Here is a 27,474-nt window from a genome sequence, read left to right on the forward strand (position 1 = left end):
CTTGAACATTGAACAGATGCCTCAATTGTGCAACAGGGTCTTCCAAGCATTTTGGAAGAGAAGCTCAAAACAGTAGTGGGTAACCTGAAGCTGTTGTTTTACCTTGGAAATGGGAGGATTCCGATTCAAAACGGTTCATATCCGAGATGTTTTGCAAATTCTTTGGGGAGGAATGGGCTCTACTATGACTTAACAGATGCTGCCACAGCTGGCAAATTTATGTCGCACAGAGGCTTGTGGTACTGCCAGAGAGAGAATGCCCACTTCAGTCTAAAGTGGTGCTTCTTAACCTTGGCAACTTTCGGATGTGTGGACTTCAACTCCCAGAATTCCCCAGCCAGCAAGGCTGAGGAACACTGGTCTGAAGTGTGTGCTTAATTTCGAATGCTCTTCCCCAAATCTTTCCAACAATAATTGGCTATACCTCCTTCAGCAGCTATTTGCTCAGATGAATCTGTGCCAGCAATCAAAACTAGGGAATCAAACATGATCCTTCTCTCTGAATGTTCTGCCTACTGTGGCGTGGTAAGTGGTACAGCATGCACATTCATCTAGCATGCACTTTCTTTGCCATGCCCTCAACAGAGCTCCCCGTACATCAGCCGAGATGGTAAAGGGAACTTCATAGTGATGGATGTCAGCGAAGACAGGATGAGACAGAAGGGTGGATGCAGCCACTGATTGCACATGAGGATCCACCCCAGCTCTGCCCACCCAAGTCCCAGCGTTTCTGGGTGGGTGGGTGGGTGGGAAGAACCTTATTAGCTATGGAAACATCAGCAGAACATGCATTTAAGTGCACTGCCCCCTCAGAGAAGTAGCATCGTTGAACAAGGTGGTGGTTGAATTACCTAGATGGCAGAGACCATGGAATCTGGCGCATTTCAGTTATCCCATGAAGCCTGCTCAACTACGGACTGTTATCGAAAGCGAAGACAAAGAACAGAAAAAAAAGAAAGAAACACATAAATCCTATCGTGGTGCACAACACAAACTTCTTCCCACCCACTCCGGCAAGGAGGAGGCCAATACCCAATTGAGCTTCCTTGCTCCATAAGAATAAATGAATCCATAAAGGTTTTTTGTTTTAAAAAAACATAATAATTAAAAGCACAGATCAGCAATAAAAGAGAAGCTGCACCAGAAGGAAATAAAACTAGGTCTTCCTGCACATTGAGAAAGACGTGGCACACAGAGAAAGGGGCAGGATACAAACAAAACCAATGTGAATTTAATGAATAATAATGCAACACCTTTCTCTAGCCTACTGGCGCATTCTTTGAAGTTTTCTAGGGGCTGCCATTCCTCCTAACAGTTCTAGGCCAACATGTGGAACAAGAAGGTGGTGCACCAGAATGGGCTAAGGCACTACAGGATGAAGAGGTCCACCCTTGTCGGCTACTTGAAATTGCATTCCCTTAACGCAGTGATTCTCAAACTTGGCAACTTTAAGACATGTGGACTTCAACTCCCAGAATTCCCCAGCCAGCATGCTGGCTGGGGAATTCTGGGAGTCAAAGTCCACTTGTCTTCAAGTTGCCAAGTTTGAGAATCACTGTCTTCAAGTCTCATGCTTTAAACATATTGCTCAGAACTCAAAGTGCAGAAGAATGAGTGCACCAAGGACTCCACAATGATAGTATTCCTTGACTGCATTTTCTTGGTACTATTATGGGAGGGAAACGTTACTGCTTTCTTCTGGGACTTGTGCTGGCTTCTCAAGCTAGTCCAAAGCCCTGGAATTTTCAGGTGATTCCCCCATCCAAGTATTAACCAGAGCCTACTCAGCTTAGCTTGAGATCAGCTAAGTCTGGTTAAATGTTGCTTCCGGTTGAGGCAGAAGCCATCAATGGGATCACTACTAAGGTGTTGCGCACAGAACCACGTTTTGTTTTGCAGGGAGGGTGGAAAGATGACTTGAACTCACCTTTGACCTGATATTTCTTAGTTGCCGGCCAATACTGGTCCTGTCCTTCTTCAAGAAATCAGGATTGCTTTTGGATTTCATGATATCTAGGTAGGAAAGAAAGGAAGCCAATATAGCTTGTTGAAAACCGGTAGGTCATAGTTTTCCCCACAACCATGGTTCAAAGGAAGGCACTATCTCAGCCTCTTTCCCCTCAAGGCAACCACACCCCAAGATGTGTCTCAGCCTCTCCAGAAACCCAATTTCGCCACAACTTCTAGCACCAGCTTCCTGAACCAACTAAGTCCAAGTCAAGGAAATATCAAATAAGAAGCGTGATGATGTCCTTGCAACGATGAATGTGCTCTAACCTTTTCCCAGAAAGCCTTGCCCGAGGTCATCGGCCCCGACCCTTCTTTGACTCCGCACCCTGAAACGTGAAATCGAGGATGGGTAAACCGAAGGCTCACCATATCCAGACATGGCGGTGCTTTCAGGAGACTTTTCACCAAGCGCTTCGGTGGCTGCCTTCAGCTGCTCTTTCAATCTGCTGATATCGCAGTCTGCCTTGGCTTTGACGATGCTGAGCTCCGTGTAGATGCCTTTGTATTTGTCACTGGCATATTTTTTATCCTTGAGAAAAGACAACAGCAATTGGAGTTGAGATCTTTCTGCCCTGCTGGGCCACCGAAAAGAGATAATTGGAATTACCAGCAATCTCATCAGCCTTTAGTTCGACAAGCTCACCACGTTTTCCGGGATGTGGCTTTCATTAAAACACATGTTTTGTTTCTTACCCCCACCAATACTCTAAAGTTGCCCCCCTTTTTTTAAGCCAGCAGAACAACAATATTTATTTGCTTATTTGACTGCATTTATAACCCCGCCCTGCTCTCAGTGCTAACGAGAACAGCAGCATTTAGAGAACAGAAATGCAAATACAATTAGAATAACCATATAATTGTGTCTCTTGGTATTCTCCTGAATAGCAGATCAAGCTCAAAAGCTTTGGAGCCATAAAAACCAGGGAAATGGGCATAAATCAAGGAAATCTCAGCTTCCTTTAGGAGCTCTGAAAAGCCCCTGGTTCTTCTTCCCCCTCTTGGTTCCTCAGCTCATAGGCCATCGCCTAAAGCGCGCTTCTAAAGGTGTACAAATGAGGGTTTTAAATCACCTCTTACTGTTTTTGAAGGAAACAGTTACGCCTGGCTCTCAACTCTTACCCTCAATGCTGTTTGCAATTCATCTTTCAAGGAGCTGATCTCCTGCTTCAAGTACTGGATTTCCGATTCCTTAACTCGCAACAGGACCTGCAGGGGAGAAAGTCAAGGAGACGCACCTTTTAGGTTAGGCATGGATCCAGAGCAAGAGGAGAGAAAAGGAAGAATCTGCCGTTTATATATTTTTATATATATTTTTACTTGCTGTATATAAAATACTGTGTATGTATAAATTACATATGTATAATTTTTATTAAGAAATTTTACATAAGTAAAAGACAAATATGAAGAAAAGATATGAAGATAAGAAAGCAAGCAAACAGGCAAAACAAAAGGAAGGAAGGAAGGAAGGAAGGAAAGGAAGGAAGGAAGGAAGGAAAAGAAGCAAGAATCAGAAAAAATAAGCAACTTCCAACCTTCTTTTCAACAGTTATAAACACTCATTATTCATCCTCCCTCTTGGTATTACAAAAATCCTTACAGCCCCTTATTTAATCCTTTTCCAATCATCAGATGCACAAATCATCACTTCACTTTTTTTCCATTTTCAGCAAAAAGCCCATAAAAGGTTTTACATAAAAGTACGCTGTTTTGTCCCTGACCAGACAGGTCAGTTTTGCCATTTCTGCCATCTTCACAACCCATTCCTCCATTGTGGGAGTTTCAGTGTTCCTCCACTGCTGTGCATATAATAATTGTGCTGCAGTTACCATATATAAAATCAGCCTTCTGTGAATCTTTTCTAATCGGTTATCCCTAAGTCCCAATAAAAATAATGCTGGCTTTTTCTCGATATTAATCTCTAAAATTCTCGGTATCATCGTAGGTATGTAAGTGTGGGTACCCAACGTTTTCTGGCAGCAGCCAAGCTCACTCTCGTAACCCCCCTGAACACCTGCTGGCTTTGATGAGAACTGGAGTAAGTAGGGGTCACTCACCTCTAACTCATAGGCATCCTTGCCTTGGGTGAGGGGAGATGCAGCAGTTTCGACCCCCCCTTCCCCAGTTAGCAACGTCCGTAACCGGGTGATCTCTGCCGCCAGGCGGTTGTTCAGCTCCTGAAAGGAGACCACAAATAAGCTACTGCTCAGAATAAGTAGAACAATGCCAACAGACGACCACTCTATCATCCCACGCAGGGAGCCTTTGTATCAACGTTTGCACAGCACAGGAATGCTTCACCTGATTGTGCGCGTTGAGTTCCTGGTTCTCCCGCTGGCACTGCCGGAGGGCCTGCCTCTCTGCCTCCAGAGCCTGGGCAAGGTGTGCATTTTCCAAGCACTTCTGTGAATATTGTTCTGAAAGGACTTCCAGTTCCCGCTGGACAGACTGCAGTTCCTCCCTGATGGCAGGAGGAAGGAAAAAGGGCTTTTTTAAGGAACATTCCAGAAGAAACTTTAATTGGCAGGTGAGGAGGAGAAGGCAGTAATTACACCCATCCACTGTAAGAAGATGAGAACCTTCAAGTGATGTCACCCTTGAGTTCTGATTCCTCCCAGATCTTCCAGGGGGTTATCCCCTTCATTCAGCCCTTAAATAAATCCTTTCACCGATCATGCTTGTTTTTAGCCAGGAATACGGCAAAACCAAAAATCAGTGTCACCTAGTTTGCAGATCTGAAGACTGACACTTCTCCCTCCCAAAGATATACAGGTAGTCCTCAACTTACGACCACAATTGGGACCGGAATTTCCATCATAAGCCATTGTGGTTGTAAGTCGAGTCACCTTGTGACCGGACCTGATTTTACAACCACTTTTATGGTGGCTATTAAGCAAGTTACCACAGTCGTTAAGTGAACCCGGCTTCCCCAATGAGTGTTTTTTGCAGGAAAATGGCAAAAAAGTTGCAAAACACGGTCCTATGACTGCAGGACGCTGCAACCAGTCATAAATGTGAGCTGGCTGCCACGTGCCCAAAATGAGATCATGTGACCACAGTGGGTGGTGTGACGTTTTGTGACACTCAGAAATGCTTTATAGGCCATAAGGCATCCATTCTAAGGCCACTGTAACTCTGGACCACTGTTAACAGTCGTATGTGAAGGGCTACCTGTAAAACAATTAGCTTTTAATGGTCTAAGTCAAAATCCATCTAAGTCATTCTCTGAAAAGTTTCAGAAATTGAGCTTGGTCCAAATCATACATGAGGAATTTATTTCTCTTAAAGCACAAAACTTCAGTTTAGGTCATTTTTTGGTGCATCTGTGAGAATAAATTTGCTTATTACCCTTCCATGACCTCCCCAAAATAAATCATGAGTGTGCAGCAGCATCACAACAACCATTGGCAGTGAACCTGGATGCTTTGAAAACTAGAAGAACAGGTCAGAATTCCAGGGGAATAAACAGGGATCCAGCAGGGGTGGTCACAGTGGATTGCCCCAATTAGTTTTATATTTGTAAAATTATATATTACAAATATAATTTTATTTGTAAATAGAATGTTATAAAGATACTACAATTGATAATGTGTGCTAACAAAATTCTAGCTCAATTTAACTCTACTGTAGGAGGTACTATATGCATAAAAGGAAAAAAAAATCTAAACCAAACTAACTGAAAAAAGAAAAAAAAAAGGGAGAAAACTGTATGTAAGAAATGAAAAGCTAAAAATAAGGCACCAATAAATGGAAATGTTTGAGATTTCACTACTTTTCTTCAATATAAAAGTCTTAATTATATATTTATGCAAATCACTGCAATTCAAATTTTAAATACAGAGTTAAACCCAGCTCTGGAGTGCTGGAATCATATTTACCCAGCCTTGTGTCTCTGGCAGAGCGGTTCAAAGGCTGGGAGTTTAAGATTGTCCCGATTAGAACCATCCATCACAAGAGCTCCTATTGAATGAACATGTCAAGAGCCCTAGGTACAGGCCATGATCATAACGGTTATTCCCACAGGGATAAACTGCTCCCTTTTATTTTTATATTTTTTGCAGGAATATGTCCCCGCTGGAGACAAAGGCTTATAGAGCAGCTCGTAAATAAAAAAATAAAATGCACTCCAAATAGAAGGATTTTGGATTCTGGAGACCAAGAAGAAAATTTTGTTTATTTATTTTATCAAATTTTTTAACACCGCCCATCTCCCCCCACAAGGAGGGACTCTGGGCAGTTAATGAATGATTAGCACCTCATATGGATGGTGACGTTCACCACCTGCACAGCTTCAGAAGAAGGGGAAAATTAAATGGGGTTGGGGGGGTGCTTGGATGATGACTCTAGGTTGCAGACAGGCTTAGCGTATCGAAGAAATGCAAAACAGAATCCAAACATCCCAGAGGCAATGAACATTTGGCACTGACAACAAATCTAGAAGATGCAAAGAAATCCTTACAAGTATTGTCTCTGGAGAGCTTCAATGTCTGAATTGATGCTGCTAATTTGGGAGCGCTGAGTTTTCTCCAACTCCCGCTCAAGTTCCTCCCGGTGAGCGTTCTTCATTGCTTCTATGGCTGGAAGGAAAGGAAAGGCAAGGAAGAATTGCACCCCAGTTGTAGGAAAAACGCACCTCCATCTTCTGCATTCTCCACCCTTTGACCTACCGGAGATGGTCGCAGCCGTCTCCTCCGCCAGCAGCCGGTCCTTCTCTTCTCGCAACTTCTCCAGTTCTCGCTGATGCTGCCTTTGCAAGTCCTCTATCTTCTTCTGATGCGTCTCTTCCATGGCTGCAAACCCTCGTTCGCATGTCGCCTTCAAGAAAGTCAAAGAAGGTTGCGTTGGCGTGGGGCTGCAGCCCAACTTAAACACCTCCAGGAATTATAGAGACGGTGTCTGGAGGAAAGGGGGAACTGGCCAATGGAGAAGACTCTGGTCACAGAAGGAACAACCATGTGGTGAAGCGTACACAAATTCCTAGCTAGGTTGGAACTTCTAACGTTCCACCACCACCACCACCACTCTTTACTGTAATGGAAGAAGCAATCCGGAAGCTAACTGATTAAAGGAAGTATTATTTTAGGAGCCCCTTAAAAGGTTCTGAACGGATGTGGGCATTTGAACTTTAAAAAATGACCTCTGTTGCCAGTACTAACAATTGGGAGTAAAGATTCCCTAACTAATACCTTTCTCAATGCTCCTTCTTATTTATAACCAGGAACCGACCACAGCTAATTAATCTTTCTTCAATCAATGTGTGGTGTGAGTAACAACAGCCTCACTTCCTTAAGATTAGGCTGCGATGTTGTAATTGTTAACGGGGAAAAAGACACGTGCCCTGTTTACGGTCTGTAAGTATTGCAAATCAGGGGAGTGTCTCCACGACCCATCTATTTACACCCTAGTGAAATTACAGGAGTTTGCAAGGAGGGTTAGACTATATCTCAAATTAGATTCCTTACTGGAAAATGAGCTCGTTTTCTCATTTGATGGAAAAGTGCCTTTCAGCGTACTTGTTGATGCTGTATGAAATCTCTCTTTCCTTCTGGACTAACTTGATGTCATCTTTCAAATATATGTTCCTTGAAGGTTGCTTTTGATAACCCCCAGTCTTGTGTTCTATATGATGTTGACTCCTATATAAGTCACTCTGGATTCCAGCCTGCTAGAAACGCAAGTTTTCTTCAGAGATCTCTAGCAGGCTCTGGGGAATGAAGGGCCATATACACCCCTATGAAATCCTTTGGGATCTGCATGAGTGGGTGGAACAGCCATGAGCACACCCAGGACACCCACCTGTTCCCATACAGACATTCCCTCTAGCCCAGTGTTTCTTAGAATGTGGTCCAAGGACCCCTGGGGGTTCCTGAAGACCCTCTCAGGGTTCTGCAAAATCAAAATTATTTGCCAGCCTATGCTGAAAAATAATACAATATTAAACTCAATTTAATATTGAGTTTAATTTAAATATTAAACTTCCCACAATTGTGAGAAGCAGTAGTGCCAGCAAATGGGTCAATTTTAATTTTTAACAGGGTTAAATATAATAAATCAATATAACCCATATGAACTAAAGCTCTTTTGGGGTCCTCCATAATTTTTAGAAGTGGGAAGGGGTCCCGAGAGAAAAAAAAGCTCAAGAAACACCGCTCTAGAGCATCAGGGGAACCACCCCGCATTGTTTGATGGAGGTGGGCGGGGAGGTTTTGAGCATGCAATGATCCCGATCAGGTTGGGCATTTTTCCACTGTGAGCAAAGGGAGAGAAACAGCACCCTGCTTCTCGCTGCCTAATTGGGTGTGTGTGTGTGTGTGATAATTGGGTGTGTGTGTGTGAGAGAGAGATAAATGGGAAGAACTTTCTAGGGGCCGAGAACACCACCAAGGACAGCGTGTGATCCACAACTTGGACAGTGTTATCTTAAACTGGATCTTTCCTGGCACGCTGCCCTGAGGGTGCTCTTAATCTTCAGAAGGTCACCTTTGATGAAGCTGGATGGCCTCGGTGACCTGATCTTCATAATGTCAAGCAAATGATGTCAGCTCTGAAAAAAACAGGCAATTTGTTCCTAAATGTCAAGTTATGTGCCTAATCCCAAGGACTTAAATTCTGCTTTAAAGGCATCCAGTGCCCTAGGATGCTAATCCGGTTGCATGGTAGCTATTAAAAAAAAAAAATGGAATACCTTCAGAAAGCTTTTACCGCTTGCCTCTGGAGTCTACCTGCTGGCCACCTGGTTAAAAAGCATGCTTGCTCTTTAAAAAAAAAAAGGGGGGGGTGATGATTACATTGCCATGAGGAGCATTTACTAACATGACTTAGCAAGATAATGTGAACCAACAAAAACCTTAAGGTTCTCAAAGTCCTTCTGGTATTTCTCCCTCAAGGTGGGCACATTCCCTTCCAGGTGCTTGTTCTCCAGCTCATCTCTCATGACGTTCATCTGGGATTCCAGTTCCTGGATGCGTTCTCTCAATCCATGTAGGGCATTCGGATCACTTCCGAAGACCTGGATTCCACTATCGTGCTGGGCTCCCCCCGGTGCTTCTGCACCAGAGGCGATCCTGGCCAGGCCTTCTGGATGCTTTTTCTGGTACTCCTCCAAAGATTCCTTCAGGCACTGGAGATGATGGTTGTAGCGCTCCTGCAAGATCTGCAGCTCCTCATCGTGGAGGACCTGGATTTCTTTCATCTTGACCTGGAACTTATCCTCTAAATCTTGCATTTGTTCAAGATGGTATCTTTCCAAGTTCTGCTTATCTTGCATAAGGGCATCCAACCGGTGGATCCCCTCGGTTCGTTCCGCCCGCAGTGTGTCCTCGGTCCTGCTGAGCTGCTCAACGGCCTTCTGCATCTCCTCGTCGTACTGGCTCTGAAGTTCTGCTATTTTTTGGCTCTGCTTACGTTCCTCCTCTTCCAGGAGCCTTCGCTGACTGTCCAGCTGCTCCACTTGGGCTCTGAGCTCCGCATTCTCTCTGTTGAGCATAGCAATCATCTCAGCGAATTCGCTCTGCTGCTTTCGGAGCAATCCTTCATACTCTTCCCTGAGGACGGCGACTGCCCGGAGTCGCTCCTGACATAAGGCGTCCATATTTTGCAGAGACTCTTTGTACAGCTTTGCCTCCTTTGTGAACTCCAGCCTTGCTCTGTAGGCCCCGTAACAAACTTGGGCCTGAACGATCGCATCCTGAACTAGCAGAGAAGAGTAGCGTTCAAGGTCCCCCATGCACATCTCATAAGGAGGGCTGCAAGAAATTTTCAGGAGCTTGTGGCAATCTTTCAAGGCGTTGTCAGGGGACACAGAGAGAAGGGCAGTGGCAAGTTCTTTAAGAACGCTGGCTTTGTCTTTGAGCTGCTCAGCCAGCTCACCCTGAATAGCAGCCAGAGCTTCACTGCTGAGATCCTGCAAACGATGGGCTTCCAAAACGTGGCCCTGAAGGCTGACATCCCGAGTCGGCTGGGCGGCTTCTGAAGCGCCTTCTTGGATTTCAAGAGCTTTGGAGATCTGGTGCATAATCCCATCAAATTCGGGAGTCTTGTACGCTTTAATGATTTCCTCCAGCATGCACTTATGCTGCTGAAGGGCTGTTTTGGCATTGTGGAGATCTTCTTCCATGGCCTTTAGCCTCTGATGGAAGGATTCTCTCATTTTCTGAGCCACAAAGCCTAGCTCTGCTTTAACCAGGGTGCTGTCTGTCACTGAGTGAATGAGGTACCGTGGGAAGTCCAGAGTCCCCACTTCCCCCTCTTCCTCTTCTTCCTTGACCCTCAAGTGCTTTCTTAATTCTTCTACCTGGCTCCAAAATTCATCTTCCAACAAGAGCTTCTTAGACAAGACGTCAGCCAAAGCCAGAGCAGTGTGCGAAATATTTGAAGGCTCCAATAAGACTGCATCTATAGTAGCATGGATCTCTCTAAGAGTCACGGAGATCTTTGAAGAGGCATCTGTCAAAGACGCTGCTATCTGGTCGATCAAGCGGGCTTCAAAAGCCACCCTCCTGGAAAGTAGCCTCAGCTGTTCTTGCACAGAAAATTCCAGCTGTTGCATCTGTTGGGGAGAAGCATTCTCCTCATCCCCACAGATGTCTTTAGTCTGCAAAGCGTGGACTGCAGAATGCTCTTCTGGTTGGCCCTCAGGTGGAGGAAGGGCCTTCTGTAACATCTGGATGGCATCCATTAAAGTACTTTCAATCCCAGACAGAGCATCCCAAAACATCTCGTCCTCTTTCTGTTCTTCAGAGGGGCCTACATTTTTAAGCTCTTCCCTGCACTGATTTAAACAGATTAATGCTCGGCTAGTATTTTCATGGAGTCTGCCCAGCTCGTGGATGTGGTTCTCATTCAATTTGAGTTTTTCTTGCTTCTCACTTTCTACCTGTGAAACCAACTCTCGAATTTGAGTCAAGCTGTTTTGAAGCTGTTCTCTAAGCTGCGTTTCAATGCTGGACCACTGGTGGTGAAGAGTGATAAGGGTGTCCTGATTTTGGCCCTGTTGGCTTTCAAGTTTCATCGTTACATCTTTGAGTTTTTCTTCTGTGATATAAAGTTTGGTTTCCAGGGAGTGAATGATAGATAAGTAGGTCTCAGAATCACCCGAGGCTGGGTAACAAAAAGCTGGGTCTGAGGCCATGCTTTCTTCTGAAAGTGACCTCTCCTGGCTAGTGTCAGAGGAAGTGCTGCTGGCCCACATTTTCTCCGATCCATCAGGATGAATATATTTTTGGCACTGGATATTGGAGAAGCGTATCCTTTGCCTTTTGGCTCCTGGAATTCCTGCATCGAGTTTTGTTGAATCTTTCTGACAAACCTCTATTTCTTGAAGATCCGCTGACTCTGATGGAGAGCAACACTCTTCTACGCTCACCAAAGTATGTCCAGAGATTTGCCTCTGACTGGTACTGGGTCCTTCATCACTATCATCAACGGGCATGCATCCTAGGGCTGAGAGTCTTGCTTGCTTTGGGGAATACTGTGCTGAATCGTCAACATTGCCAGTACCGGCTGTGTTTGTTGCAACACCCAGCCCAGCACTGCCATCAGCTGATGTTTTCAAATCATCTCCTTTGACCGAGTTGTCTTCTTTTTCCTCTTGACTGCTACCAGCAGCAGCCAGTTTTAAAGGAGGTTCACGGAAGTCCCAATTCTGGTTCTCAACAAAGCTCAAATGGGTTTCCCTCACTTGTTTCAACTCCTCCTCTTTTTCTTTCAAAATCTGCTGCAAGTTATGGAACTGCTCCGACGCCATCTCACAGGAACGCTCCAGGGTGTGGTAGCTGCTCTCCTCCAGTCGCAGCTTTGCTTGCAGCTTGGCAACCTCATTGTCTGACTCTGCAACTTGGTTCATCAGCTCCTGGAACCGGCATTTAATTTGATCCCTTTCCTCCTCAAGACTTTGGATATGTTCAACAAGCTTCCGGATGCTGGTTTCTTTCATTTCTAGCTGGTCCTCCAACTGATGGACTATTTCGCTGCTTTCAAACTTGGCAGTCAGCTTCTCCTTCAGCAGGATTTCCTTCTGCTGTTCGTTCTTCTGAAGCTGGTTCTCATATTCGCTGGCTTTATCTTCCACTTCCTTCAAGCTCTGGATCAAAACTTGCTTCTCCCTCTCGCAGCTTTCTAGCAGAGACTCGTAATTCTTCTGGAGCTTCTTCTCCATCAGCATTCGGGACTGCTCACTGGCACTCAGCTGCAGGCTCAGATCAGCAATCCGATCCTGGAGCCGCTGGACTTCTTTCAGATAGTCTCTCTGCAAAGCCTGCTGCATCTCTAGATCTCTGAGTTCTTGGGTCTTCTCCAAGAGGAGAGCTTCTGCCTTCTTCAGCTTCTGCTCACTGGCCTTCAGCTGGGAATTCAGAGCCGTTTCACTGTGCTGCCATTCTTCCATCTGCTCTTCAGCTTTCTTCTTCTCGACCTTCAGGTCACTCTTCAGCTTGGCCAAGGTCTGCTCCTTGATGGAGAGCTCTGCAGCAGCATTGCTAAGTCTCGCTTGCAAGCTCTGGATCTCTGCTTCTTGATGCCGGATGACGTCCTTGGCCTCCCCATAGCTACGTTTAAGCGACTGGATCTGCTGATTTATCAGCTCCTGGCGCTGGCACTGAGCTTCCAATTCGCCCTGGAGGTCTTTATTGACTTTATGGAGCCTCTCCCAGGCCCCTGATGAGGATGAGGCCACCTCAGTCTTTAAAAGAAAATTAATTAAATAGGAAATTAGTAGCATTCTTGGCGCCCAGTTCTGAGTGTCACATCTCTGGTTAAGTTTAGGCCATAGAACATGTTGAACAGGTCTGATCGCTCCCTTTCAGCTCCCATTCTGAACGGTCTCCGTTTTTTGGTTTTGCAAAAACGGCCAGAAACAAACCCTCTTTTGTTCAAGGAAATAGGGAGAATGTCTTCCAATTTAATAGACAGCGTGGATGATAAACACCACAACGGTTTTTACACAAACAACCAAGAGAAACAACTTGAGTAAACAAAGGACAAATAAAAAGATGGACACCAGGAAAAATAATGGCGTAAGACAAGTATAGGAAAGATTTGAGAAAGAATGGAAACTGGAGGGCGGGGAGGGATGGCCAGCAGCACGCTGAGAAACAGCAAGCACCTTCTGGAAAGACCCGCCTGACCAATGTTGTCTTTGGGGCTCACGGCCGAGCTAGGAATAAGTGCCCAACTGTGCCCCTCCTCTGGAAGGAGGCTCCCTCCGTGACCCGGTCGGCCCCCGCCCTACTGGTGTTTCGAAGGGCCTTGAAGACCCGGACCTTCACCCTGGCCTTTGGCAAGGATGACGGAAGCCCCCTTTTCGATTGTGTGCGTTTATTTTTGCTCCTGTCTGGTTTGCTGTCCTGTACTGTGTTGTTCTTATTTTTTATTACACCGTTTTATTTATTTTTTTAGTGTTGTTACTTGTGAACCACCCCGAGTTGTTGGGAGTTGGGCGGTGTGCAAATTCAATTAGTAATAATCAATGTACATTTTGTTCTGTCAGTTTCCTGTCCCAGCTTTCAGGAGTGGGTAAGCTCTAAGCCTAAGTCTGTCCAGCAGTCGCTGAGTTGTCTGTCTCGTATCCAGATTTCAATCTAGTGCCTTTAGCAAGCAAACAGTAACAGCAAACTTCACCTAATGAAGTCCTGGAAAAACAACGAAACCGAGAAACCGCACAACTGTCCATTTCCCCCACCCCACCCCATTGTAGCTGGTGATGACTGACGCACCCAACTCCTTCCTGCCTTAATTTTTTTAGGGGAAAAAAAAAACATTTTATAGTTTCTGTTCCTAGCAAAAACAATGTGTAAATGAAGTTTTACTGCTGAGGTTCTAGATCCATCTAGGTTTCATTCTGCCTGTACATCAAGAGAAGTAGGGTGGAAAGACAGGGGTGAGATGAAAACGTTAAAGGAAAGTCCAAACAAGGAATCCTTGGAGAGATGCAAATGAAAGGCGTGATTCATGCGGAAAGAAGAATTTACAGAGATTCATGCAATGGTTGGGAAAGAAGGCATGTGGCATGGAGAAGACACAGACATAAGAAGCGCAGCATTAAGTCTAATCACTGGCCCTGCGTCGCTGAACGGTGATGGCCGGAAGGGACAGTCCACAGATGTGACACTCAGATACATGCTTTCACAGCAGAACAATCCCCATGCACGGTGCTGTACCCCCCAAGAAAGATTAGTAGAGCGATTTCCCCCACCTTCACCCTAAAAGGAGACAGTTGTCTTGAGAGGAGGATTAAAAACAGTCATGCTCGATTATTGTTAAAAATGAGTTTGAAGAGCACAGTCCGGCTCAAGGCAGGAGATATGCAAGAAAGGCTCCTTACGAGAGATCAACAAAGGGCTCCAGTTCAGCATGCGTGCAATCAGGCCCTGGAAGGCTCTTGAACGAAGGATGGGAAGAAAACTTGCCTCGTTGACCAAGGAGAAGGCTAAAAATGTGGTATTATGGGACAAAATGCTCACAACAAGCTTCCAACTTGAGATTTGCCTTCAGGATTGCATGGCATAAAGGCAACCATTAAAGATTTTTTTGTAAAGGAAGAGCGGAAAAAAAAGAAAGAAACGTACAGCCAAAATCACTAGTTCATCAGCAACACAGTTGAGCTTTTTGCTGACAATCTGGGGTCCTTCCTAAGGACTTTATTACTTCAAATGAAGGGACTGTGGTCAAAAGGCCATCATAAGCTGTGCCAAGCTAATGGGATTTGTACTCTTCTGAGCCAGAAAGTCTATATGACAATCAAGTTCTGGTGTTACCCTGCTAAGAGAAGTTTAAAACTTCTGGTCAGATCAGGGCAAAAAAAAAAATGCAAAAAAAGCTAGAAAGATAGATTATTTGACTGAGCGTCCTGCAAACATGCCACAGACCCACCTGAAAAAGGTCATCACTCTAGCTATCAGGACTTTTCAGGAAAACATCTCCTTTCCAGGCATCTGAAGGGGAATTTTCTACCTTGTTACCTTCTCTCCAACATCACTGGGAATTGCCTTTTCTGGATATTTTTACTATCCTCAAGCGAATCCATGTTCTCCCTTGGTACATAACACAAGGCGCTGGCTGAGTACCACTCGTATAATAACGAAAGGGGAGTGTGTTGTGTACTTACTTCCAGGAAGAGGATAAGACCAAAATTCACTTGTCCCCATCATCAATCCACCGCAGCAAACGAAGGTTCAACAAAGGTCATCTCTAAATCTAGGCACATTTGCCAGCATCCTGGACTGAAGCCCCATGAATTCAACCCAACTGGCCACCACAGACAGAGATCCTGGTCTCTTTGTCCATCTTACCTGCAGGACATAACCTTCTCGAGCACTTTGCTCACGTCCCAAGGCTATTTTTAGCTGGTCTTGTAGGACACGGTTCTGTTCCAGGAGTTCTGAAGCTGCCTTTTGACTCTGTTCCAGCTGAAAGCGCAACACGGAAGGCATTAATCAAGGATGGAGAAGGACCGCCCCCCCCAAACTAGGCTTTGGTTAAGCAATTGCCTTGCATATTACTCAGGGAGTCTTACAGGAATTCCAAATAATGTTACTCTCCATGTGATATCCTTGCATGCTCTCCCCACTTGCAACTTTTTTCTTACCACCAAAAATCAGGGAGGGAGGGGTGTCATTGTAAAATGGATCAGAAAACATGGGATGAGGCATGGAGAGAGAAATTTTTCTCAGGAGGAGCTGGATGACTGAAGATGCCCCTCCTTTTTCAACAGCTGCCTTCCTGCTGTGCTGGAGCAAATGGCCTTCAACCTCCACACTTCCAGTTCTTTCATGGATTCAATCAGATTGGGGCCACCATCTTGAAAGCATTAAAAGAGGAGACGCCCAGGAACCGCTGCTCTTAGCAAACTTTGCAGCTAGACTACACGTTGGTTGGAAGATGGACCGGGCACTCTTGTGTCTTGATGATTTACAGTCCTGGGGGGGCGAGTGGAGACTGTTACTAGGAACCCCCCTTTATTTCTCTCTCAGCCTCTGTCACAATGCAAAGTAGGGCTGCCACTCAGCTAGAACTTCAGGGGAGAAAAAACCCTCCCTCGTGATTGGAAATAAGCCCTTTGCTTCCCACAGAAGAGAGGGAGAAGTCCTGGAAATATTCTTTCCGACCTTTCTGTCACTGCCTAAGAAAAAAAGTAGAAGGGCAGCATGCAAAAGCATTAACCAACCTAGTCTAGATCACAGCTTTGAGTGTGTATTCTCAGTGAGGAACACCCACTCGGTTGAAGAGCTGCCTGCCCCAAGAGCTTCCCATTTAAACCAAAGTGGACAAAACCCAAAATGGAAGGCGAAGAGGATCAAGGGGAGCATGGGAACCACCAGCTCTTCATTCAAACCAAGGTCTCTCAACAGTTCCCCAGGATTAGCAACTCTGCCGTTATGACTTCCAGTGGTCGTACCCACTTTCCACCCACCCTCCCTGCCTTGCTTCTCCACCTTACCTCCTTTTCCATGAGTGTGGTGAAGTGCTGCTTATGGAGCGTCTCGCTGTTGTCCTCCGAGTGGGCGAGGTGTAACGGGGCGATGGGGACCTGCTTCTCCTCCCGCAGAGGCGTGGTCTCCACCTGATGCCACCGCTGCTCGATCTCCACGTGGACGTTTTGGGACTTGGCCTCTGAAGCAGCAGGCGACCCCGGAAGCCGGTCCACCTCCATCCTGGAGAGGTCTTCTGGGCTTCCCCCGTCAGGAGCATCCAAATGTTCGAAGCGCTTCCTTCTCTCCTCCCGACGGCGAGCACGTTCTCGCTCCAGATCCCCAGGCTCTGCCTCCGAGGGGCCGGGTTCCTTGGGGAAAGGAGCGCAGCTGTCCTTGAGCGTCTCTGCCAAATTTGCTCGCTCCTGAGCCAAGACTTGCTGGATGGGGCGGAACTCAGCCCAGTCAAAGGTTTTGGAGCGACCTTCTCGCCGGCGTTCCCTGGCCCGACTGCGCTTGTGTTCGGGGTCGATCTCGGCTTGCTCTGTGTCCTGCTTCTCGCTTGGCTTGGAACAAGCCTCAAAGGAGGTGCTGTTTTTGCTTTTCTCCTCTGGCAGAGAGCTAGCAAGAAGGGATTAAAGAGGAGAGCAGAAGCAAGTTAGGTATGAATCTGACTTTCCATCCCTACGTTCTTCTCAGATTTGCTCCATGAAGATGCCACCGGAAGCCAAAACTATTGGGGGTGTGGAATTTACATTGAAACGGGTTATTTTAACATCATACTGAAGAGCATGTCTATGGATGTGGTCAACCAGAACAGCGTTGACCAGAAGGCCTGGCTGACCACCTTACTGCTGATAATAAGAGTTGGGGGCCCTTCCTGTCTCTGTAATACAATTAACTGCTCATGACTGTTGATGCACCTTTTCTGTCTCCCATTTCACTGTTTCTTAAACCTTTTGCTCTCAGGACCGTTTCCTACTTTTAAAAATTAGGGAGGACCCCAAAAGAGCTTTTGTTTGCAGGGTTGTATTTATCGATATTTACTGTATTAAAAATTAAAACTGATGCATTCATAGAATATTTATTGAATCATGTGAAAATAACAATATTAAACCCATTAGATATTAACACAGATAAAATATTTTTCATGAAAAAACCCTGTTTTTTTAACTAGTAAAAAATAATGAGAAGAGGGACATTGTTTTAAATTTTTGCAAAGATCTTCTGTATCTGGCAAATAACTTTGATTTCACAGACCCCTGAGAAGGTCCTGGGGGACCCCCCAGGGGTCCTCAGGCCACACATTAAGAAACACTGTCCTATTTAATCCTTTGCAAATCTATATCCAGGGCTCCTGGTCAGTGTGGGTGGGCATTATATGAAGAAACCAACCATACTTTCATGGATTGTTCTTTTTCCACATCAAGGGAAGAGAAAGCTTTTTGAAAAGGCAGATAACTTAACACCTTGGAAATGGATTTGCTAACTACTGTTCTCAATTATTTTCGCTCAGTTCTGCAAGGTGTAGACTTTCACATTCAGCCAGAGCAAGAATAGTCACACCCAATTCATCTTGAGTCAAAATCAGCTTAACGCAACTTTGCAAAATTATTGGATGCTTGAAGCAAGAGAAGAAAGTTTTAAATCAATAATGCTAAACGCAGAACAGACATAAAACAGAGATTTATGTTTGAATGAACATTTTATTACAGCCCAAGACCAGATCATAAAAGTTAAAACCACCAAATGCAATCTGAGAATACAGCAAACTCACTAATTAAACCTTATGGCTTGGGCAGAGAATTTAGCAACTGTACAAATGATTTCAGAGTGGTGTTTTTTTCGGAAAAATTCTAAATGCCTTTGGTCTGAACTCATGAAGAAAATCTATCTACGCAGTCTCTAGGAGTCAAAAACAACTTGATGGCACAGTCATTAATCACTTGGTCTGAACAGCCAAGTACTCTATCTGTTAAGGGTTGAACAAGTTGGGAGGGCAATCCCTTATTATCAAGTGTACACCTCAGAAAAACATGTTCTAAGGTTTCACTTCCATTGGAGACAAAGGGGCATTGTCTGTGCAAAAGGGGCATCTGATTATAACTACCGCACAGAGAAAAGGGAGTCGAGGCATGCTAGAGAGAAGGCCCAAAGATACCGGGGACAGGATAGGTTGTGAAACTGCGTGAGTTGCAGTTTCCCTGATTCGTGGCAAAGCTGGTATCACCTTGGGACAGTTGGGCTGCAAGGGTATTTGGGAGTTTCCTATCTTCTCGTCTTCATCTGATGGCCTCCTTTGCTGGACCAAACCTCACGGTTAAAGAGAAATGAGGAGACATGCTCAAACGACGCAGCTTCCTGATTACGGTTCGGCATCACTTGGATTGCCAGATGTCCCGTGCTAAAAAGTGTGGGAGCCCTGTAGGAGGCAGACCAATTTGGGGCCAGGAACGTGTAATTAACTGCCAAGCTCCCGTTTCTGTGCTAGGTAGCCCAGCCTCCAACCTGAACGGGCTCATCCTGGTGTCGAAAGTAGGGATCTCAAAAGTGTGCCTATATTCTTTCCTATGTACGGCACTGCAGTTGCACACCACAGGGAGCTGTCCCAGTTTTCGCAGCAAACAATTCAAAAGCTGCAGGCATCAAATCCCCATTCTGATTCTTGAACCTTAAAAGAGTCACTGTGTCGCCCTGGGCTAGAGAAGCGGCATATCTGATGTGCGCCTTTTGGGGTCCAGAAATTTGAAGAGCTACCTGTAGGGCAGTGTTTCTCGACCTTGGCCTCTTTAAGATGGGTGGACTCCAACTCCCAGCACGCGCTGGCTGGGGAATTCTGGGAGTTGAAGTCCACCCGTCAGTGGCCACCGTTGAGAAACACTGCCGTAGGGACTTGAAGCCACTGACCAGTTCCAGTGAACGTTGATCTACGAATCCGTTTTTTTTTTTTTTTTTTTAGGAAAGTTAGAAAATACTTCCATTTTTGGTTTCGGATAATGCTACTCTTCAATGAAAAATTGACTTAGCAGGCTAAGTCCAACCTGGGTCAAAATAACACCCAGGTTGCTGCATCGTCTGCATACAACAGAACAGGGAAGTGTTTCCATTTTGGGGAACACGTACAGCAGAGTCTCTCAAGCATTTAATGAGAGAGTTGAGGTAGATGCCAAATAAAAGCGGAGCCGAAGTACAATCCTGATGGTGTGATGCAGGGTGGGGATCCAGGATTTTCATGGGTCTCTCCCTTAGCAACACTGGGGAGGATTCCCGACAGAGCATGGAATCAGAAAAGGAACTTTTCTGATTTCCTTTTCTGATTTTCAACCGCCCAGAGTCCCCTTTTTGGGAGAGATGGGCAGTGACAGAACTTTGAAGAATAAATAAGTAAAATAAAATAAAAAAATTGCAGGGCTAAGTGCAGATTCAGTTGCCTTGGACGCTTATCAAATCGCTCCTTTCTTTGAGGGGATCAACTGCTCATGTTGTTTGCTGATGATGGGATTGTCAGCCCCTTTAAACTCTTTTCTTGCCACCTACCCTAATTTGACCCATATTCTCTGATGCACACACGGTCCTTAAGAGTCTGAAAACATTCCCGAAGCGTTCACTTGGGATATGGCCAGCTCACGGCGTAGTCGGGCTAGCCTTTGTGAAAAATGGAGCTGGCAAAGAGAAGCGACCGGTCTTCTGCAAAAACCAGCGCCTGGAAGCCAAAACGTTGACTGAGTATCTAGTTGCACCTTCCTGCGTCATAGTAATTGACCCAGGGATAAAATCAGTGCTTTGATTGTCCCTGGGGTTCTGATTATAGCAAGAAACGTCCTGTGCAAAGGGCTATCTGGTTTAGTGACCCGCTTCTGCTTTTTGTGATGGGCACCCTGTTTTCAGTTGAGTTGCCCCCTCCGCTTTGCCACTTTCTCCGTTCTCCACAAATGTCCCCAAGGATTTCCTCCTCCGTGCCTTCTGAAAGGAGCAAGATTTACGTCGATAACGAAGCTGTTGTGAGCTTCAGCAGCGTCGTTATTCATAAGCACTACAATGAAGTCATTTATGAAATGCCTTTTTGCTGAGCAGGTCAAGAAGAGTGCAGCTTTCCCCAAGAAGACCTTGCTTCAGGCTCAGGCAGGAATTTTCAATTTCCGTTAAACCCCACAGGAGGAGGCAAGGACCCCTCCCTATAGCTTACTTCAGTTGCTAATAACAGGAGGATGACTTGATGGCTCCGACTATCGTAAAAGCATCCTGGGAAATAAAATGAAGGGCTGATTACAACGGTTTTTCCCTGCCATGAAAGGATGCGTGTAGGAAAACGTGACACACGCTCTGTATTATTTAAATACGCCTCCTTCCTTGGAATCCCCTTTCAAGCAAGAAATCTGCATTACCCCAAGACCAGCCTTCAGCGACAAACTGGACATACTATCTTAGAGATACGAACTGCCCCGATGCTCTCTATGCTCTTCCCCTGCTCCCCCCAAAACCTTTGGTCGTGTATAAAATTGCTTTTTGTAAATCTGTTCCCAGGCTTCAGTTCAGCAGTGAAAGAGAGGTGGGAATGCAGGGAATAAAGGACGGTTTGGAGATACTGAGCTGACTTGCTTCAAGAGGAGAAGGTTCTCCATGGAACATCTCCAAGATCTTCTCTGCTTTGGGGGAACTGATTCTTTCAATGACACCAGATTTTCCTCCAACTTGGGTGGGGGGGTTCAGCTCACACAGACCAAAACCAGCTGTAAAAACTCTGCCTTTGGCAGAGATGGTTTTGTAACTGAGAATAAGACAGAACCCGGTGCCCCTCTGGCTGCCAACCAAAGATTTCTGTACCCCCAATAATTCAGCACGGCCATTTGTCTAAAGTGAAAGATATGCAGGTAGTCCTCGCTTAACAACCATTTGTCTAGCGACCGTCTGGAGTTAAGACGGTGCTGAAAAAACTGACTTACGACTGTTCCTCGAAGTTACAACTATCACAACATTCTCACAGTCACGTGATCACAATTTGGGTGCTTGGCAACTGTTGTGCATTTACGACAGTTGTAGCATCCTGAGGTCATGTGATTGCCATTTTCGACCTTCCCAGCTGGCTTCTGATAAGCAAAATCAATAGGGAACTGCGTGATTCACTTAACAACCACATGGTTTGCTTAACGGCTGCTGCAAAAATGGTTGTATAATCAGGTCCGGATTCGATTAACAACCTCATCGCTTAGTGACCTAAATTCTTAAGTGTGGTCGTTAAGCGAGGACTACCTGTATGTCATAAAGCATGCAAAGCCGTATTTTCCTATTGCACATGGCTGGAAAACAGCACCGAGAACCCCCTGAACATACACTATCATGTGCCTCGTGTAGCTTTTACCGACTGATAATTGAAATACTGCAATTCTGTGGTTTTTCTACACCCTGTAGGAAAAGTAGGTCTTCTGGGACAGGTCCTTGACTCGCCCTGCGTTTGGAGAGTGGGTGCTGCTTGGCTACTTCTCCGAGACAAGTATCAGCTCAGGGCCTAACGCAAGCTGTGGCTCACATCGGAGGAAGCTGCAGCGCTGGCTGCCAAGATGGACGTGGAAACGGAAGGAAGGGGAGGGGGATGGACAGGCAGACAGGCAAGGAAAAGGGGATTCTGAAAGGGACCGTCAAACAAGGGCTTTTCACAGAACGGAACACATGCCGGCCTCCAGCGTGCACATTTGCAGGGCGGACTTAAAATTAAAGAACACAATCGTTCGACTCTAGGGCAGCATTCCCCTAGCCCAGCCACGGACAAGTTTTGTCATCCCCACCAGCATGGCCAGCTTGGAAATGCCAGCAGGCTAGAAAAATACGTTGCTTTCTTTACAGGATGAGCCTGACTCTAAAGGAGTCACACTTCCAGCTGTAGCTTCTGAAAGTCATGGAAACCACTCGCACACTAGTGCGCACCACACACACACACACACACACACACACACCTCCAGCAGCCAACGCTCAGATAAGCAGGGATCAGCACCAGACAAGCCATCAGGCAGAAAACAATACCCTAATCAAGGAAATACCAACGAGAGAACAATGCCCCCATCGCCATGGCAGGGCAAGCCACTCTACATAGACAGAGATGTTCGTACCCTCCCTCGCACTGATGATGCTCCCTAGTCGGGCAACGAAACCTCTGCCAGCCCACCGCCAAGCTCAGAGGGCACCAGGGACTCCGCAGCTCAGCCCTGAGCTCCAGAGCTCCTCTTCTACTGGTACTTCATCTTCAGGCCAGCCCTGTGCCAGCAAGCAATTTCAGATATGCCTGCTCATGGGACTCAAGCGTCTGGCTTAAGGAAATGGTGGCGTGCCTGTGAGCTTCCCTGCCCGTGTGCCTGAACTTTCTAATTCAGGGGCACAGAGAGGCATTTCCTTACTCCTCTGGTTGGGAGAATCTTTGGCTGCACGGATAGCTACTGAGCGAAGGGCCGCTGCAAGAGATCCTACAAACCCTTGCTACAGATTTCAGCACTGATCCACTCCAGGTTCTGGCTGTACGATCAGCTGTTGCCCCTCCCAGGGAGGGTCTCTCGACCGCACTTCCAAGAAGGAATGCTTGGCGAGGCCAGCAGGCTACCCCACGGAAAGCAAATTCAGCAGCAAAGCCACGCCACCCCCCGTCCCTCCCTCCCTCTTGGTTTTTCAAGCAAAAGAAGCTGGAATTTCCACCCGTACAAGCGCAGCAAAGAAAGAGGAACATGCAGTGAATCACAAGATATACAAACCACAAAACGTTAATACAGGAGAGAACACAGTTTTCCAACCTGGGCTTCAGCACGGATAATTTCAAAGAGAAGCTTTTCCTGCGAGTGCATGGAAATCAAACATACAAAGGAGTGAGGCGAGTGAGACCGGGAGACGAGGGTTCAGAAGCATCGGGGGACGGGGGGTGCACAGCGAAGAGGCCGGGGGATGCTGGCCTGAGCTGGCCACTCCCACGCCCTGCGTCTGCTCACGGATGGCTTGAAGGCAACCTTCATGCCCCACAAACTGCAGCACAGACTTGCTGTTTGCTGTTGCACCGATCCCTCCCTTCACACAAGCAAGCCACGAAGCAGGAAAGGAAGATCTTTGCACCCCATTTGAAGCCAGGATTACACAGCCCTGTTCAACCAAGATTTTAACTTGGGGAATGCTTTAACTTTCTTAACGAGGCTTGTCTGTGGAAGGACACTGGCGTGGTCGAACCTACTGTACAGTAATGCTTAGCGACAACACGCACACTTCATTGAAGAGGAAGAAAAGGTCCTAACTGGACAGCAACACACACTGTTGTTACTGCAAATTAGCATTTGTGCAACAACTACAGGTAGTCCTCGCTTAACGACTGTCCATTTAACGACAGTCCGAAGTTACAGCAGCCTTGGGAAAAGTGCTTTATGACCTGTACTCACACAATCGTCGCAAAATGTCACACCACCCACAGTCACGTGATCACAGTTTGGGCACTTGGCAGCCGGTTCACGTTTACGACCAGCTGCAGCATCCTGCAGTCACGTGATCGCTATTTACGGCCTTTCTTGCCAGTTTCCGGCAAAAAACGTCCATTGAGGAAGCTGGATTCACTTAACAGCTGTGGTGATTCGCTTAATGTCTGCCAAGAAAACGGTCTTAAAATTGGGTCCGGTTTGTGTGGTGACTCACTTAACGACCACACTGCTTAATAACCAGTTGTCCAGTCCCTATTGTGATTGTTAAGTGAGGACTACCTGTACACTGTGTGAAACTGGCTGAGTTGCAGTTAATTACACCTGTACTCTGTGTGCTAAAGCTCACTTGTATGAAAAGGAACTGACTTGATACTGTCCCCTGAGCTACATAACTGAACAAGGGTTCAAATCCAGGTTCCTCCTGTCCAAACACACTCCGTATTCCTCCCACCACCCCAATGCTTAGTGACAGGTGCAAAGAAAAATCTGTCAATAAGGGATCAAGCAGTGTGAAAATCAAAGTCTCAGGAACCAGTCTCAGAGAAAGGAAGTAATTTGCAGGGAGGGGAGGAGAGAGAAATCAGAAGTGAATGGATTTGGGGGGGGACACATGAAGATGGTTGGGAAAGACGACCAAACATTCCTATTTTCCATGTTTTTTACCTGGTCACATCTGGAGCGACTGTGGGACGAACATGTTTCATAATGGTCTGGATCCAGTTCCGGCGAATTCCAGATGTCATAGCAGAGAGAGTGAACTGTCCTTCTTTAGTCTAGGAAACAAGGAGGAGGAGAAGTTATGGCTGAGTATCTCTCTAGTGCAGATACTCCTGGAAGGGAAGTTCCTCAGATCTCCTGCTGGCACCTCCCATCCTTCCAAGGCATGCTCCCGAGTGAGTTTTCAGGAGAGATAATAAGAAATAACAGAAGGAAAGGGTTCTTTTCTGGTCCTGCTTTGCAAGAAAGGTTCACGTTACTTCAGAGTGTTTGTAGTAGAACATATATTGATGGTTCTCCAGAGGGGCCACCAGTGGTGGGAAGGGTCTGGACCAGCTTCTCCCCCTTAATACCAGCTTGCGATAGAGGTGGGACCTTCACAGCCTGAGGAACTCACTCATCCATAAACTGGGTGCAACAGTAACAATCACAACAAGGGAAACCCACCTTGCAGCATTAATTAATTAATCAATCAATCAATCTACAGGACTTATATGACTCCCTTGTCCTGCTTTGCATCAGGGTTTAAGGTCCTTATTTAGAAGAATTCCACCCTTTCTGTCTAAAGTTTGATCGCATCTTACGTGGATCTGGAAACCGTAATTCCGCTGGACCGGGTACTCCGTGACATCAAAACACGTGGACAAGTCGATTTCCCCATCCAGATCAGCTGCCTGAGAACAGAGGAGAAATCGGTAAGGTGGAGAAATGTACAGGCCAATGGCAAAAAAGGGTATGATCACTTATTCCTTTATACAGCGCTTGGCGTGTTATGAAACGCAAAAGGATGGAATCTTGCCTGCCCGAAGTCTGCAGGAGGTGGCGGGAGAGAAGGAAGCGGAGGCGGCATTAACGTCAGAGCAGGTGCACCAGGGCCCAATTCTTGGTCCCAACCTACCTCCTCTGCCACAGAATCCCGGTAGTATCTCAGGCTCTGATCCGTCAGCACAAACCAGTGTTTCTTCCACTACAGGAGAAACAAGACAAGCCACTTTACAGACCGCTTTCTTCCTAAGATGGGAAAACTGGTTTCTTAAGAGAAGCAGGTAGGCGTGTGGGTGTGACGTTTTAACAAAAAGGCCCCCCTTCTTAGATGCTGACCCAGGAGGAGATTTGTTTACATTCGCACAATTTATCTGCAAGATCAAGTCAACGATATTGCTAGCATTCGGGTCACACACGCTGTTCCAGCTTGTTACATTCTCAACGTAGGGCACGTGGAGAAGACAGGCCACATTGCGAAAGACGACACTGGTTTGTGAGCGTCCTGGAAGAATTGAATTGCTGTTGCTGGAAGGAGACACCGGGCTTTTCCCGTGACCAGGATCAGTGTCCTTCTGATCTTCTCTGGCTGCATAGAAGGTGGCCATTTAAGATGGGAAGGAAGACCTCTTGCATTCAGCTGGACGTGGGAAACGTATCTGGGTTTGCAGTTTAGAGATACTGAAGCATTCTCCAACTTAATTAATTAATTCAGTTTACAGGGCTGCCCATCTCAAGCACAGGACTCTAGGTGGCTGACGGCATTACATTAATGTCAGTAAAACTGAAAACCTGGAACAGTTATGATTCCATATATGAACACCCTAACTTTTTGGCTGAACAAAAAGTCATCTCTGATTCATAGGGCAAGCCTTTTCCTACTCTGTTGATCATTTTTGCAAAATGCAGAGAGCTACAGACAGCAATCTGGCCTTCGCTCTCAAGATACAGGACAAATCTTCTGCAAGACATTATGTCACTGTCAAAGTATTCATGCACAATTCAAAAGCGATTGTTTCACCCCAGAGTTTGTCACACAGAGACATTTCCTTACGGATAGGTAAATGCATTCTCACTGCTATTTTTGACATGTTGGGCTAGCAGCCTCAGATGGGTGGAAGTTAGTTAAAAACATGATTGTTATATGGTACTGGGCATTCTTCTGTCAACATTAAGCTAAGAACCTTCTGCTTCCAGACTAGGCAGAAATAGCTACAAGTCTGAGAATTCAGATTGGTCCTCAACGGTTATCATCTCCAAGATGCAACACCATCGACTTGGCTCGCCCAGGAAAACAGCGCCTTGAAACTTACCTGCCCATCTTCATCCTGCTTCGTCAGCCATCCCTTTTTGAAGTTCAGCAAATCCGGCTACAAAGGACAGAAGAGAATTTAGCATCCTTCCCCTCATCTCAAATTGGATGGCATAAAGCAGTGTTTCTCAACCTTGGGCACTTGAAGAGGGGTGGACTTCAACTCCCAGAATTCCCCAGCCAGCCATGGCTGGCTGGGGAATTCTGGGAGTTGAAGCCCACCCCTCTTCAAGTGCCCAAGGTTGAGAAACACTGGCATAGAGTAGGTAAGAGAAATCCCAACAGATTTCTCCTGGCGTTCCTCAACCAATGAGAGCTGATCCCTTGAGCTAAGCCTTTCACGCCCAGAGTCCTTGCTCTGAAAATTCGTCCCAGAAGCAAAGGGCCCAGCAGCAGATTTCAGACAAAGCAGATCCAATCCGCTCAAGGAAAGAGACAGGAAGGGGTGAAAAAGAAGAGGTTGGTTTCCTCCTTGGAATGCAACTTCAAGAATAGGACTATCTTTTGCCTATATTCTTCCCCATTTTCACCAGAAACAGATCTTCCCCACATTCAGAGATTCGGGGCACCCAGGGGGAAGTTTGCTATCGCAGATACAACCTTCCCACCTGGAGGAAGGGCAACATACTGATCTGGGACAGACCCACCAGAGGCTCAGGGACAATCCTTGGGTACGAAAAGGAACCTGGGGATTTGGAAAGCCATTTTGGTGTCCCCCGCCCTCCCTGCAGCTGAACTACAGGTAGTCCTTGACTTACGACAATTGGGACCAGAACTTCCATCACTAAGGGAGGCGGTGGTCGTTAAGTGAGACACACCTGATTTTATG

General features: G+C 46.2%; 1 protein-coding gene across 4 annotated transcripts in view; it reads right to left on the reverse strand.

Annotated features, from left to right (window-relative positions):
- MPRIP (myosin phosphatase Rho interacting protein) overlaps positions 1 to 27,474 on the reverse strand; it is an 88,583-nt gene that overhangs the window by 4,465 nt on the left and 56,644 nt on the right. Inside the window, exons 10-24 of one of the 4 annotated variants that reach the window (XM_063314885.1) lie at positions 26,647 to 26,703; positions 25,470 to 25,538; positions 25,156 to 25,245; positions 24,518 to 24,627; positions 23,189 to 23,227; positions 16,442 to 17,033; positions 15,294 to 15,410; positions 8,855 to 12,685; positions 6,675 to 6,822; positions 6,467 to 6,584; positions 4,309 to 4,468; positions 4,065 to 4,184; positions 3,130 to 3,216; positions 2,377 to 2,539; positions 1,928 to 2,013 (exon numbers count right to left, since the gene is read on the reverse strand). In XM_063314885.1, coding sequence (XP_063170955.1) covers positions 1,928 to 2,013; positions 2,377 to 2,539; positions 3,130 to 3,216; positions 4,065 to 4,184; positions 4,309 to 4,468; positions 6,467 to 6,584; positions 6,675 to 6,822; positions 8,855 to 12,685; positions 15,294 to 15,410; positions 16,442 to 17,033; positions 23,189 to 23,227; positions 24,518 to 24,627; positions 25,156 to 25,245; positions 25,470 to 25,538; positions 26,647 to 26,703 — 5,787 coding nt within the window. Of the gene's footprint in view, positions 1 to 851; positions 918 to 1,927; positions 2,014 to 2,376; positions 2,540 to 3,129; positions 3,217 to 4,064; positions 4,185 to 4,308; positions 4,469 to 6,466; positions 6,585 to 6,674; positions 6,823 to 8,854; positions 12,686 to 15,293; positions 15,411 to 16,441; positions 17,034 to 23,188; positions 23,228 to 24,517; positions 24,628 to 25,155; positions 25,246 to 25,469; positions 25,539 to 26,646; positions 26,704 to 27,474 lie in introns of all 4 variants that reach the window. The other 3 variants (XM_063314886.1, XM_063314888.1, XM_063314887.1) reach the window with 3 other exon arrangements.

The sequence above is a fragment of the Candoia aspera genome, chromosome 14 (genome assembly GCF_035149785.1).
Source record: "Candoia aspera isolate rCanAsp1 chromosome 14, rCanAsp1.hap2, whole genome shotgun sequence".
In the NCBI taxonomy this organism is placed as follows: domain Eukaryota; kingdom Metazoa; phylum Chordata; class Lepidosauria; order Squamata; family Boidae; genus Candoia; species Candoia aspera.